General features: G+C 34.3%; 1 protein-coding gene across 4 annotated transcripts; it reads right to left on the bottom strand.

Annotated features, from left to right (window-relative positions):
* Positions 1-6,529: 6,529 nt before the first annotated feature.
* On the bottom strand, positions 6,530-11,999 carry LOC115955857 (pentatricopeptide repeat-containing protein At3g58590). 4 transcript variants are annotated; one of them, XR_004084208.1, is made up of 4 exons: positions 11,749-11,999; positions 7,281-9,686; positions 7,081-7,161; positions 6,530-6,876 (listed from the first exon to the last, which is right to left on the bottom strand). XR_004084208.1 is itself a non-coding variant. In XM_031074232.1 (2 exons), the coding sequence occupies exon 2, from the start codon at positions 9,626-9,628 to the stop codon at positions 7,403-7,405; it is 2,226 nt and encodes a 741-aa protein (XP_030930092.1). In that variant the 5' UTR covers positions 9,629-9,686; positions 11,749-11,999; the 3' UTR covers positions 6,530-7,402. The 4 variants fall into 4 exon arrangements, 1 of the variants encoding a protein (XP_030930092.1); XR_004084207.1 differs by having other exon boundaries at positions 7,081-9,686; XR_004084206.1 differs by having other exon boundaries at positions 6,530-7,161.
* Positions 12,000-12,250: the final 251 nt, after the last annotated feature.

Here is a 12,250-nt window from a genome sequence, read left to right as displayed (position 1 = left end):
CTTGCCTACGTAGAAAAGATATCCACTAGTATTTTGCATGATGATAAGTAGCAATTATTACAAAGCATATATTATAGATTTCAAATTCTATTATGTGTGTGTGTCTATATATATATATATATATATTAAGTCCAATAAATAGCTTTACCTCAACGCATTTATTAATAGAATTCTCTCTAATAACTCTTATCCCTTCACTTTCTTCGCTCTGAACTTAGAAGTATAGTTTTCAGATCTGAACCGTCCATTGAACCGTAAAAAAAAAAAGATTCAAAGTTTTTAAGGTCTAATCGTGATGATGTCATAATTAATTTAAATATAAATTAATACATTAAATTAGTAAAAATAGAAAAATTAACTAAAATAGTCTCCAAATAAATATGAGATTTATCTTTCAAATATATTTTTCATATCATAATTTTCATAAGACAAATAGAAAATATTAAATATTAAGCAAACCTAATAAATAAACAAACAAATAAGTATATAACAATATTATAGTAGATGATATAATGAGAATAACACCACTATTGCAGTAACCAACTAGTAAATTACCACTATCAATTTTTTCGTATAAAAAAAACCACTATCAAATTAAATCTAACATTAAAATATAATTAAAACAGGAGAGCTTAGAAAGCTTAACTGTAGTAGCAGCATGGTTTTAAAAACCGGACCTTAATCTAGTCCAATTATTAATTAAAACCGAAAATGAAAGAAAAACCAGATAAATAGTACAAACCGCCAGTTCAACTAGCATAATCGGAAACCGATGCACTTAAACTAGACAAACAGTACAAAGATTTCTGTGTAATTTTTCACACACCTAAGATAATTTCTCAACAAATTTCATGATTTGATGCATCTCTCTTGTTTCTCGGTCTCTTTTCTGCTTAGCTTTCCATTTTTCTTTGTGGTCAATGTCTATGTTCCTTTAATCTTCTTTTCTTCGTGGTCAATGTCTGTATTCCTTTCTTCTTCTTCTTCACCTTTTCATGTCTTTACTGTTTCTCAAAGAGTTTTGCTTTGGGTGCCCACATGATGACTAACCAAAGGTAAGGAGATAAGTCTAGCTTTTTGAAATTTGAAATGAGATAAGACTCAGTGGTGGTAAACATGTGGAGGAGATAAAATCAAGATAAAAATAAAGAAAGATAAATTGTAAAACAAAAAGAGAATAAGTGGAGGTAAAAAAAAGTGAGTTATTAAAAAACAATTTGTTGGCAAAGGGTGGTTGAAAATTGAGATACGTGTACCCAAAAAAAAAAAATTCATAATATTTTTACAATACTTTCACAAGTTTTAAGTTTTAGGTTGTTATGAGTTTTTATTGGTGGGGCAAAAAAGTTATTTTAGAGGTAGGTTCAAATTAGAACTAATAAAAAAATATCCACATATGATTTGTTATAAAAATGTTGAGAAAATATTGTGGACGTAACATATATATATATATATAAAATATATAAAATAGTGTTAAAATGACTCGTTATAAAATTATTTATTTATTTATTTTTATAATTATTAATTAAATTATTTATAACTCACCGGTTTGACCATCTGTCAGACCCCGGTCCGACCAAAAAACCAATAACCAGTCCTTTTTTCTGGTTCTTTCATTGTACCGGTTTTTAAAACCATGGTGATAATGCACTAAAATATAAGTTCTTTTAGTATCTGATTATATATAGCACAAAATTGAGGCCGTAACAAAATTTAAAAGAAAAAGTCTTGGTAACAATGTACTGAGAGAGAGAGAGAGAGAGAGAGAGGTGGGTACTGGGATTTATGCATGAGAAAATTTTAGGTGGAATTAAATTTTACATTCTTAGAGTTGTTTTGGGTCTTTTTGTGTGGTTGCGACCCTTGTCATTTTTTGATAAGTTAGCAGTAAGATTTGAGTCATTTGACTACCTTTAGGATAGCTGAGTCATGTACTCGTGCCAAAAGTTACCATTGGACTTATAGTTGTGTTTTCTCCAAAGCAAAAATATAATATAATGAGCGACCATAATAATAAATTAATGAGAAAATGATTTTTCTATGTTCAAATAATTTGGGCTATGAAACATATAAATAGAAGTGAAGTAATATGTTAGGCTATTGTTAGTAAGGCCAAACAAACATTTTTACTCGGGCATTAACAAATATATTTGTTAATGCCCAAGTAAGCATATTCACTAGAAAATCCATAACAATACATGCATTCAGAAATTTCATATAATGATATTCAGCAATGAATGAGGAGAGTAAAATATAGAGAGAAACTCATTTTATTCACAAGCGTTGGAGAAGATATGAAACAATCCATTTCTCTCTCTCTCTCTTTGCCGAAACAAATGCAAAGCCTCATGGGTTCAAACTAGCAAGTGCGAATGGCAACATCTATATATGTGAATCTTTATTGCTATTCACCAATATATATATATATATATATATATATATATCTCTTTATTGCTTTCCACGTTAATGATGTGCAAGGGGTAAAATACAATGAACATAATAAATAAAGAAATGCACGTTCACAACATTTTTACAACAAATTTTAAGTAGTAGGTTGTTACCCAATTACTTATTGAGAAATATTTAGTAAGATAAGGAAGATGGTAGGATATTGGTAAGAGAGGGAAATCAATGAATGCTTGCCAAGTGATGGAGAATCATTTTCAAACCTATTGAAATTAGATAAAATGAGTTTTTAGATTTCTCTAAGTGAGTGTTGAGTTTTTTTTTAGCTCAACAACCTTGTGTAGCAGAATGCTCAAAATAGAGAATTCTATCATGTCCTAAACATATTGTTCTTCTGCTTTTTTTCCTTTTCCCCAAAACTTTTATATGCCCCAATAATCAAAGGAGATAACTTGTGAGAATGGATTAACTTAAGAGTGCATTTCCAAGTGTTCGGAAGTGGGATGCAACTGATAGTGAGGGGTTTTCTTGCAAGTGGTGGCATTGAAATTTACAAGTGGCAGTGGGGTTTAGAGAGATTCAGCAGATCTGATCTTGAACTAAACAAAGTAGTTTGGTTGGTTTGGTCTTGTTTCACTTGTTTGTTTGAGGGAAATGACAGTCTCTGGAATTACTAAATTTGAGAGATCTCAAAAATAAACAATAATTCAAAACATGTTGGCATTTCTTTGAGGGAAATGAGTGATGATGATCATAAACATGATTTGTTCAGAAGATACAAGGGAGTTTTCTATGTGTTTTTAGGCCATTGTATAGTGTGCTATTCAAGGGTTCTATCAATTCTCCCAAACCCATTTACAAGATTTTTTGAGGGTGAGGCTTGTGTCCAGTGGCTAGTTTCACTAGATATGTTGAGATGTGGACACGTGTCCAGTTTTGAAATCGTGTCCGTATCCTAACGTGTTCAGTTTTGAAATTGTGTTCGTATCTTAACATGTCTAATGGAACTGACAACTGGACAGAAACCTCTCACATTTTCAAATAACTTGATATATATATATATATATATATATATATATTAATTCAACAAATTCATGAGATTCTCCGCGTAACCCAGTTTGTGCATTGAGTGCCTCTTGTCGGCTCTCATGAGCCTACAAGCATTCCAAATTTTAAAGCCTATTTGGAAGCTACTCATGGAACCTAAGAAAAGTAGTCAAAATACTCTTTCAAGCCTATTTGTCTAGTCATCTTTTGTGGACGGTTATGGTAGTTGACATTAGAAATTAATAAAGAAATTCCCCCCCCCCCCATTACATTTTGTCTCCATAAAACGTAGTGGCGCATGCCATTAAAATTTCAAATAAGAAAACCATTTTAACTTTTTATTCACGAATCGACACGTACACACGTTTGACCCATCCAACAAAAATTATAGAATTAGTCACCCGAGAATCGAGATGGATGGATAAGAAATAAACAAAAAGATAAAGCCAACTTAAATTAATAATAAACTTTTTCAAAAGAAATGATAAAGCCATAATGATTTGTTTGGTATAAGTTTTTAAAGGATTGAAAGCATACGGCCCTCTTTTCAAATCAAAGCTCATCTGGATCACATGAATGGCATTTTAAGTACGCATGCGCAGCCACCGACATTCGGCAATCACTCCTCAAGAGGATTAAGAGACGGGGTTCAAGCTACTGCATTAGTCATTTTTTGGAAGAAAAAGAAGATATTCTAACCATACCCGGCCGAAAAGAAGAAAAATAAAATGTACACATGCGTAGACTCACTCTAAATGTGACCTTGGAAGTCTAATACAAATCTTCTAGACCAAAGCAAAGAAATTGGAGTTGTAATCTAGTTTTATGGTCAAAGAATTGGCTATACACCCTTGTATGCAAAGTTCTAACCAAAACATTGATGACAAGTTTGAATTTGAGGGGGAGGAGTAGAAGAGGGTAGAATAGAGTTAGTCAAAATTCTATCCAAATTGGCCATAAGTTCAAAGTTATAGTACAAGGGTATGAAGTTATTAGACACTTACCCTCATCTCATTCGAAAATTGACATTCGCTAGTCACTTAGCCACTTTCAAGATTAAAAGCCTAATAAAACTAATGAGAAACTTCTAATCTAAACACAAATTTGAAAGAAACAACAACCCAAAAAAAAAAAAAAAAATTCATATAGCTGTAAAAGTTGTAAAAAGAACTCAAATAAGTGAGTTAGTAATACGAATGGATTAATTGATTAAAACAAAATATAGAACATATGTCCTTCACATTGTGTCGTATGTTGTTCTTTTATGTCCAGTTGCTATTTTGTGTAGTTAAGAGAGACGACATCCCATGATTGCTTTGAGTGTGAGCTTGTTGCCCTTCGTTTGGATGACTTCTCCAATGGGCTCTAGGTTCTTTTTTTTGTTTGTTGATAATTCAATAGTTAGTAGTGGGAGATTTGAACCTGGATATTTTCGTTGAAAATACTAGAAGGTGTTAGATGAGTTACAAAGTTCTTAGCAGCTCTAGGTCATTTGATTGTAATGATATTTTGATTGTTTAATCTTATTTGATGAAGCCTTATTAGAAAATCTTCTCCATTTAAAAAATAACCCTCATTCTAGAAAAAAAATCTTTTTCTTTTTTGATATTATAATCCTCATTTTTATAACCATGCTTTTATGTTATATATGAATTAAACAGCAAATGCATTCACCCTGTCCATAGGTAAATGCACTATGCAAATATTATATGTATGTGACGTGAAAAAGTTGATACAATAGGTAAAATGTCCCCCCCACACCCAAAAAATAAAAAAATAATCCAATCACTTTTTCCATCTGGCATGATGTGGTAATTGCATGGTGTAATTAGGGTTGTCCACAGATTGGTTTGGGTTGGCTTTGAGCTCCACCCAAACTTGACCCGATCTTGGTGAGAGGCAGAACAGAGGACCCACCACAGGCCAATAACACCAACGAGTCAGATCAAGTCAATTATTTCATGGATAAAGTTTTTTTCAAATTGCGAAGATCCAATGAGATCTCGTTGGACCTAGTGATATATCTCAACAAATTGGCCTAAATCTAGCTAGATCTAGTGGAAATCTCATCAAAATTTGTGAGATCTTGCTAAATCTAGTTGAGATTTTGCTGGATTTGGAAGATCTACCGGAGTTTCCTTGGGTTTTTGGTCAGGCCAATTTTTTTTAGGTTTTGGGAAGAGAAACTAAGACTCAACTTGCCAGAATCAGGTTCTGAAGGTGCTGACCTGACTGCCACAACCATCGAGTCAGATCAGTTTCGGCTAGGGTCCGATTGGGTCCCTTGGTTAGTCAAATTAACAAGTCCCTTGTACACGCCCTAGGTGCAACAGCCGGATCCAAATCGGCAAATCCATCCCAACCAATACATAGTGGCAGTTGTGTGACTTGTGTTTCAATCCAGTGATGGCACATGCTAGTTTTATGCTGTTGGACTGGGATGTACATCATGTATCAATATTGTAACCAATGTGAAATTATTCATTGTGCTCGATTTACCACATAACCTTTCACAAAAGAGATGGATCCCACAAATTACATATAAGATTTGGGAAAGAGGTATATAATACACTACATGGATCCCACATCTTTACATATAAGATTACATTCATGTGAGAAACAGTTATATAATACACAATGTACGAAACAATTTCTTGCACGTTGAACGTGATCATTATCCTTTATCACTAATACTGATTTTATTACCATTATAATGAGTCCGACCAATATATCCAGATAATCTTATAATTTATAACCTAGCCAATGCAAGCTTACAATATAATGAAGAACCCTTTCGGAAAGCTTTTACCAACGCGACAACGGCATGTCCTTTTTAGCTTTTGCGTCGAGAAATTTGGTTGGTTAATGACATATATTTGCACAAACTTCTATAATGCTGTGGCTGCGTAATAGTTTAAGTATAGATCACATATGGACCATTGGACTAACTACCAATGGCGATATAAAGGCATACACATACCCCCTTGTACATTAGAGATTTTATATCAAACTAAAGAGATTTGCGCATAATCTTTGTATATGGTTTGTGCTTACAATTTATCTACACCACACAAGATTAACTTTTAAAAGTGCATCGACTCCTGCACATGTACACCAACATATGATTGGAACTTTTGAGAAGAACAATGTCACTACCAAGATTCCAAGCTTCAAAACAAACGTAGTTAATGGAATGAGCAACCACATCAGACAAGACGGAAATACAAGTAATAAATCCTCAAGAGTAGAAGTTCAAAAATAAAAAGCACAAATTATAAGCTCTCACGGATCTTCTTCGGAGAAAAATCATACTCAAGGCGAAATTTCAATCTATTGATTATTTGCTATCTCCAACAAATGAGACATCAAATGCATTGTTGACTTCCTCACATTACAAACCGCATGGCCCGATAATTTAGATGTCTGAATGCTTATCAAGGAAGATACTGATAGAGTTTTGCCTCTTCTTTCACAGTCTCAAATTTTCTTTTGTAATAATGATATGTCACAAGCAAAACTATCTTTCTCAAAACTTCTTTTGAACAAATTATTGAAATGCATCTAAGCACCTCTCATGCTTGATTAAAGACAAATGTGTGATTACTTCTCCGGAACAATCAAGGATACTCAAGCCTTTGAGAGAATTGTTGAATGATGAAACTCAAATGAAGAATGGCTCCAATTATCCACAGCAAGCACACATCTAACCTGCAGGGAGGAATAAAATGTGACAGCTGATGTGATGTTGGACTGCCTCATCAAAATACCCATGACATCAATTAGAACCCTGGTGTGACTTGCAATCTGAGGGAGGGCTGGCCTCTTACCTTATTGTGTTTTACTGGCGAATTAAGGACCTTAGTCCAGACAGCAGAGGTGGAAACTGAAGGGACCTGCACGATATATGCAGTGGCTTTGATTAATCTACAAGGAAATGTATCTATTGGGTTCATCCAAATTTTTTATGTCCCACGGGTTGATCCTTTGCAGTTCCTTGTCTCATACAACCTGCAAGGAAACTACGCCATATAATGGCATCTGGTGGAAAAGGCATGCTGGCAATCATTTTCTCTGCTTCCCTAATATGTCCATACTTAGCGAGCAAATCCACCACACAATGGTAATGATCCATTTCAGGTTCAACCCCATAACTTCTTCTCATTCGCTCAAACAACTCCATCCCTTCTCTCACTAACCCACCATGTCTGCATGCCGTAAGAACTGCAATGAGAGCCATCCTATCAGGCTTAAACCCCCACAACTCCATTTCTCTGAACCTTCCTAATGCCTCATGAGCATAACCGTGAAGTCCAAGAGCAGATATCATAGCTGTCCATGTGATGATATTTCTACTTGTCATTTTATCAAAGATTTTCACTGAACTTTCAAGAGACCCACATTTCCCATACATATCAATTAAAACATTGCAAACAAATGTGTCGCAGCGATTGAAATCTGTCTTTATCATAACACTGTGAACAGAACTTCCTAAAGCAAGGTTGCAAAGTTTAGCACACGCACTCAAAAGGCTAACAAATGTGTAATTATCTGGATGGATGTGAACCATGTGCATGTGTTTGAAAAGCTCAAAAACCTCTTTGTGATAATTGTTACGAGCACAAGCTGCAAGCACAATGTTCCAAGATACAATGTCCGGTTCTTCGAGGAGAGAAAGCAACTTTAGTGTTTCATTGTATTGGCCAGACCTGTTATAAATTCCTGCAATGATGTTAGAGGGGACAACAGGGAGTGGATTGTTAGAAGCAGTGACAAAGATCAGGGCATCAACTATGAGACCGCTTTTGGCATACGACGTAACAAGACAGCTTGATACATACTCATTATTCAGGTAGCCCATTCTTATAGTTAAGCCATGAAGCTGCTGTAATTCCAAAGCCAATGATGACCTAAGAACACCAGAAAATGAGAACTCGTTAGGTTGGTAACCCAATCGCAACATTTCTCGCAGTAAAAATATAGAAGTGGAAGAGCATTTATTCGAGTAACCCAAAATCAGCGCATTCCAAGAGACCACATTCTTCTCATAAATCTCATCAAAACAACAATGGGCATCTTCCAATTTATCACATTTAGCATAAAAGTCAACCAATGCACTACCTACACAAACATCAGATTCAAAAGCGTTCTTTATTGTTTTAGCATGGATGAAATCTCCAAATACTAAAATCCCCAAATTTGTACAAGAGTTAATAACACTTACAAATGTGGCTTGGCTAGGTGAAACTCCACTTACACACATTTCCAGAAAGAGCTCCATTGCTTTTCCAGGTCTCTCATCTTTTGCCACTGCAGCAATGATTGTATTCCATGATACAACATCATGAATGGGCACCATCTCAAAGATTTTCTCTGCCAAGCATATGCAAGTGCATTTTGCATACATATTGATAAGAGAGTTCACAACAGAAACTTCACAATCAAATCCATTTTTAATCACTAAACCATGTATTTGTTCCCCAAATTCCAAATCTTTTTGGCACGAAAATACAGACAAAACACCCACAAAAGAACTTGCAGACAAAGCAGTCTCCACCTTCATGAGTTCACAGAACAAAGACATGCAATCCTCAACAAACCCATGACGTCCAAACAAAGACAACATTGAATTCCATGTCACCAAGCTCTTCCAAGGCATATCTTTAAATGCAAGAACTGCTTCTTCCACACAACCATGCCTCCCAAATAAACCCAATAAAGTTGTCCCTACAAAAGCATCGGCAACAAATAGTCCATTCTTTATCACCAATGCCTGCAACTGAACACTGCGACAAAGATCCAATGCCTCACATGAGAATAACCCACCCAATGTGAACTGGGTTGGCCTGAATCCACAATCCCTCATCTCAGAAAACATATTCCAAGCTTCCTCTACATCCCCAGATCTACTATAAGCACTAATTATAGTATTATACGAGACTACATTTCGTTGAGGCATTTTTTCAAATATCTTACGTGCAACTGATAGTTTCCCGACTGACACATACTGAGAGATGATGTTGTTGTAGGGAAAAATGGGTTGGTTTGGTATAGACCCCATTGTGATGGTAAGCCCATGGAGAGGTTTTGTTCTTCGGACAGATGGAATGGTTGTGCATGCTTGAAGTAGTTGAAGGAGACGTTGGTGGTGTTCGAGGAAATGTCCATGGAAGTACATGCAGTAGTTGCAAGTATCATATGTAGATTGGGCTTATCTTTATTCTTGGTACCAAATCCTACACAAGTCACGCAGGTTTAAAACTAATATTGTTATAAAATGTGGAAAACTAATCAATCTTAATTTAGAAAAAAAAATAAAAGGGAAATAACTTCCTAACAATTGAAAGAGATTCAAAGAAGCCTAAATGCAAAATAATGAAGTGATCTATATATATACATACATATATATATATATATAGTATCATTTAATATTGACAGTAAGAGAAAAAGAGAGAGAGGTGAAGTAAATAGTGTTTAAGATAGAGCGCAAATCATTGTCATAGTCTGCCCTAATTGAATTTATTACAAGATAATCAATTTAAACATAAACCAATAAATTTTAAAAATTGCAAAAAGAGATACCCTGTGGTCTAAAGCCTTACAGGCGGGAAGAGTGTAAGACACAAAAATAAAGCCTTACAGCCGGGAAAAAAAAGACATAAATAAGAGGTAGTTAAGACACTAAAGCCAAGTAAAGTTAACCCCACTAAAGATACTAATAACATGCAGTATCTACAGGAAATCCTACAAGTGAAACCAATTGACTTCTGCATCATTATCTAAACACTCAAATTTGGATGCATACTCCTTGTTAGAGCATTCATACCCGGTTTTGTATACTTTGGCTAAATTGGCTCTTAAAAAAATTACTTTTTTCTACTTCAACTAACTACTTTTACAATATACCTTCAAGTTACATCCCACTCTCCGACCTTCTACCACTCCCTATAAATTTTTTTTTTTTTTCTTTATTATTTGTTTCCAAATGGTCATATTTTCCAAAATTCATCTTTTTCTAATAGATATTTTTTAAAATACGTCTTTTCCTAATGATCATATTTTCAATATTTTGTTATTTCTTAATGGTCATATTTTCATAAATTCGTCTTTTCCTGGCAGTCATATTAACAGAATTTTGTTTCTTCTCAGCGGTCATATTTTCAAAAATCTGTCTGTTTTCCAAATGGGCATATTATTTCTATATAAATAAGACCATTCTCTCTCCAATTTTCATTCACCTCAACCGAAGTTTCTTTTCCATTCATTCTTTGTTTTTGCCTCTATGGCTCGCTCTTTTTCCACAAAATGCTTCTTAATGACTTAAAAGATGATGAGATAATTATAGAACTTCTCATAGAAAAAGACAGATTGACATCACAACGGCATGCTGCTCAACATGATGTGAATTAGTAAATACAGTATATAAACATTGCACATTGGAGAGAATATTGCCTCTTTCCTACATTCCGGTTTCAATGAAGAAAAAAGTTCTTATAATTCATTGAAATTTTGTATTTATTACATTTAACAGAGAATAGAGTACTAACCCTCACTACAAAACTTAAAAGAACAGAGTGCTAACTAACCCACTGTTAAAATCCCAGAGCAAAGGTCAAAACAACCCACCCGGGCCACTTAACACCTACAGTAAAAAACTAAATTCACATTACAGAGACTCTGTCTTATTATATATACAAGTCAACATTTAATTTTCTCCAATAAAGCCAATTTTAAGAACACCCCAAAAAGCCACATTTAATATTAGTGGGTCCAACATTAAACGATATATTTCTTCTAATAAACCTAAGAATTCTTTAATTAAGGAAATTCAGCCATAATAAGGACCCTCAGACGACCCCTAACCAAAATCCATTGGATGTTGTGAATGTGCATGCTAAAAATGCAATTTTTAGGACTAAATGTGAAATGTGAAAGTAATGCAAGCCTTAAACATGCACAAAAGCTACAAAATTGGAAGAGCCTAGTCATTCGGGCATTTAATCAAACAGGTAATGGACATCATGTGACATCAATGAATCTTTAAAGAGTGCAACTGAGAGTGGTACCAAAACACAACCAATGACATTTGAGGCCACATTCACATACAACACATGCAAAGCATTTTTGATGGAACAAAGAAATCAATAGCACTCAATGAAGTCCTCTAATCCTCTGATACCAGATTAACAAACAAAAGCTCAGTCATAAAAGCAAATGAAAACTGAGAAATCAATTCTAAAGAGAACTAAATGGAACTTAGAAAATTCGGAAGAAGGTGATGATTTAAAAATGAAAAACCTGACGAGCATGTCCAGTGACCCAATCGTTATCGTTATCGATGAAGAGGAAGAGGAAGAAGAATCTGCTGCGGCACTTTTCTTGTCATCTCGATGACCCAGGCGGTGCATACGAATCCGCAGACGACGGTGTCAACACAGAACTACCAGCCGTCGCTGATTCGAAACTGAGAGTAGGAGAGAACTAAAGACGGAGTGAGAAAGAGGAATTCAAATCCTCTGTACCAGCAAAGAGCGAGTTGTGTTTTTTTTTTTTTTTTTTCCTTAAGAAATATAAATTTTTTTAAGAAGTACTTTTTTTTTTATAAGGATTTTTAAGAAATATTTGTTCATGGCATTTTCATGTCAAATTTTTTTTGGTAAAAGATAAAATACACTAAAGTTCAAGTGGGCTATTTTTTTTTTTTTAAACAATAAGTTGTTATTGATGGTTTATAATATAAAAAATAATAATTTTAATAGTCGGTTTAAATTAGAATTAATAACAATTTACCACCTACTAA

Source organism: Quercus lobata, chromosome 8 (assembly GCF_001633185.2).
Source record: "Quercus lobata isolate SW786 chromosome 8, ValleyOak3.0 Primary Assembly, whole genome shotgun sequence".
Taxonomy (NCBI): Eukaryota; Viridiplantae; Streptophyta; class Magnoliopsida; order Fagales; family Fagaceae; genus Quercus; species Quercus lobata.
This window is presented reverse-complemented; position numbering and strand designations above follow the sequence as displayed.

Bases quoted from the DNA above. Each gene is read 5' to 3' on its own strand.
- LOC115955857 (XM_031074232.1), bottom strand. From the start codon at position 9,628: ATGTACTTCCATGGACATTTCCTCGAACACCACCAACGTCTCCTTCAA.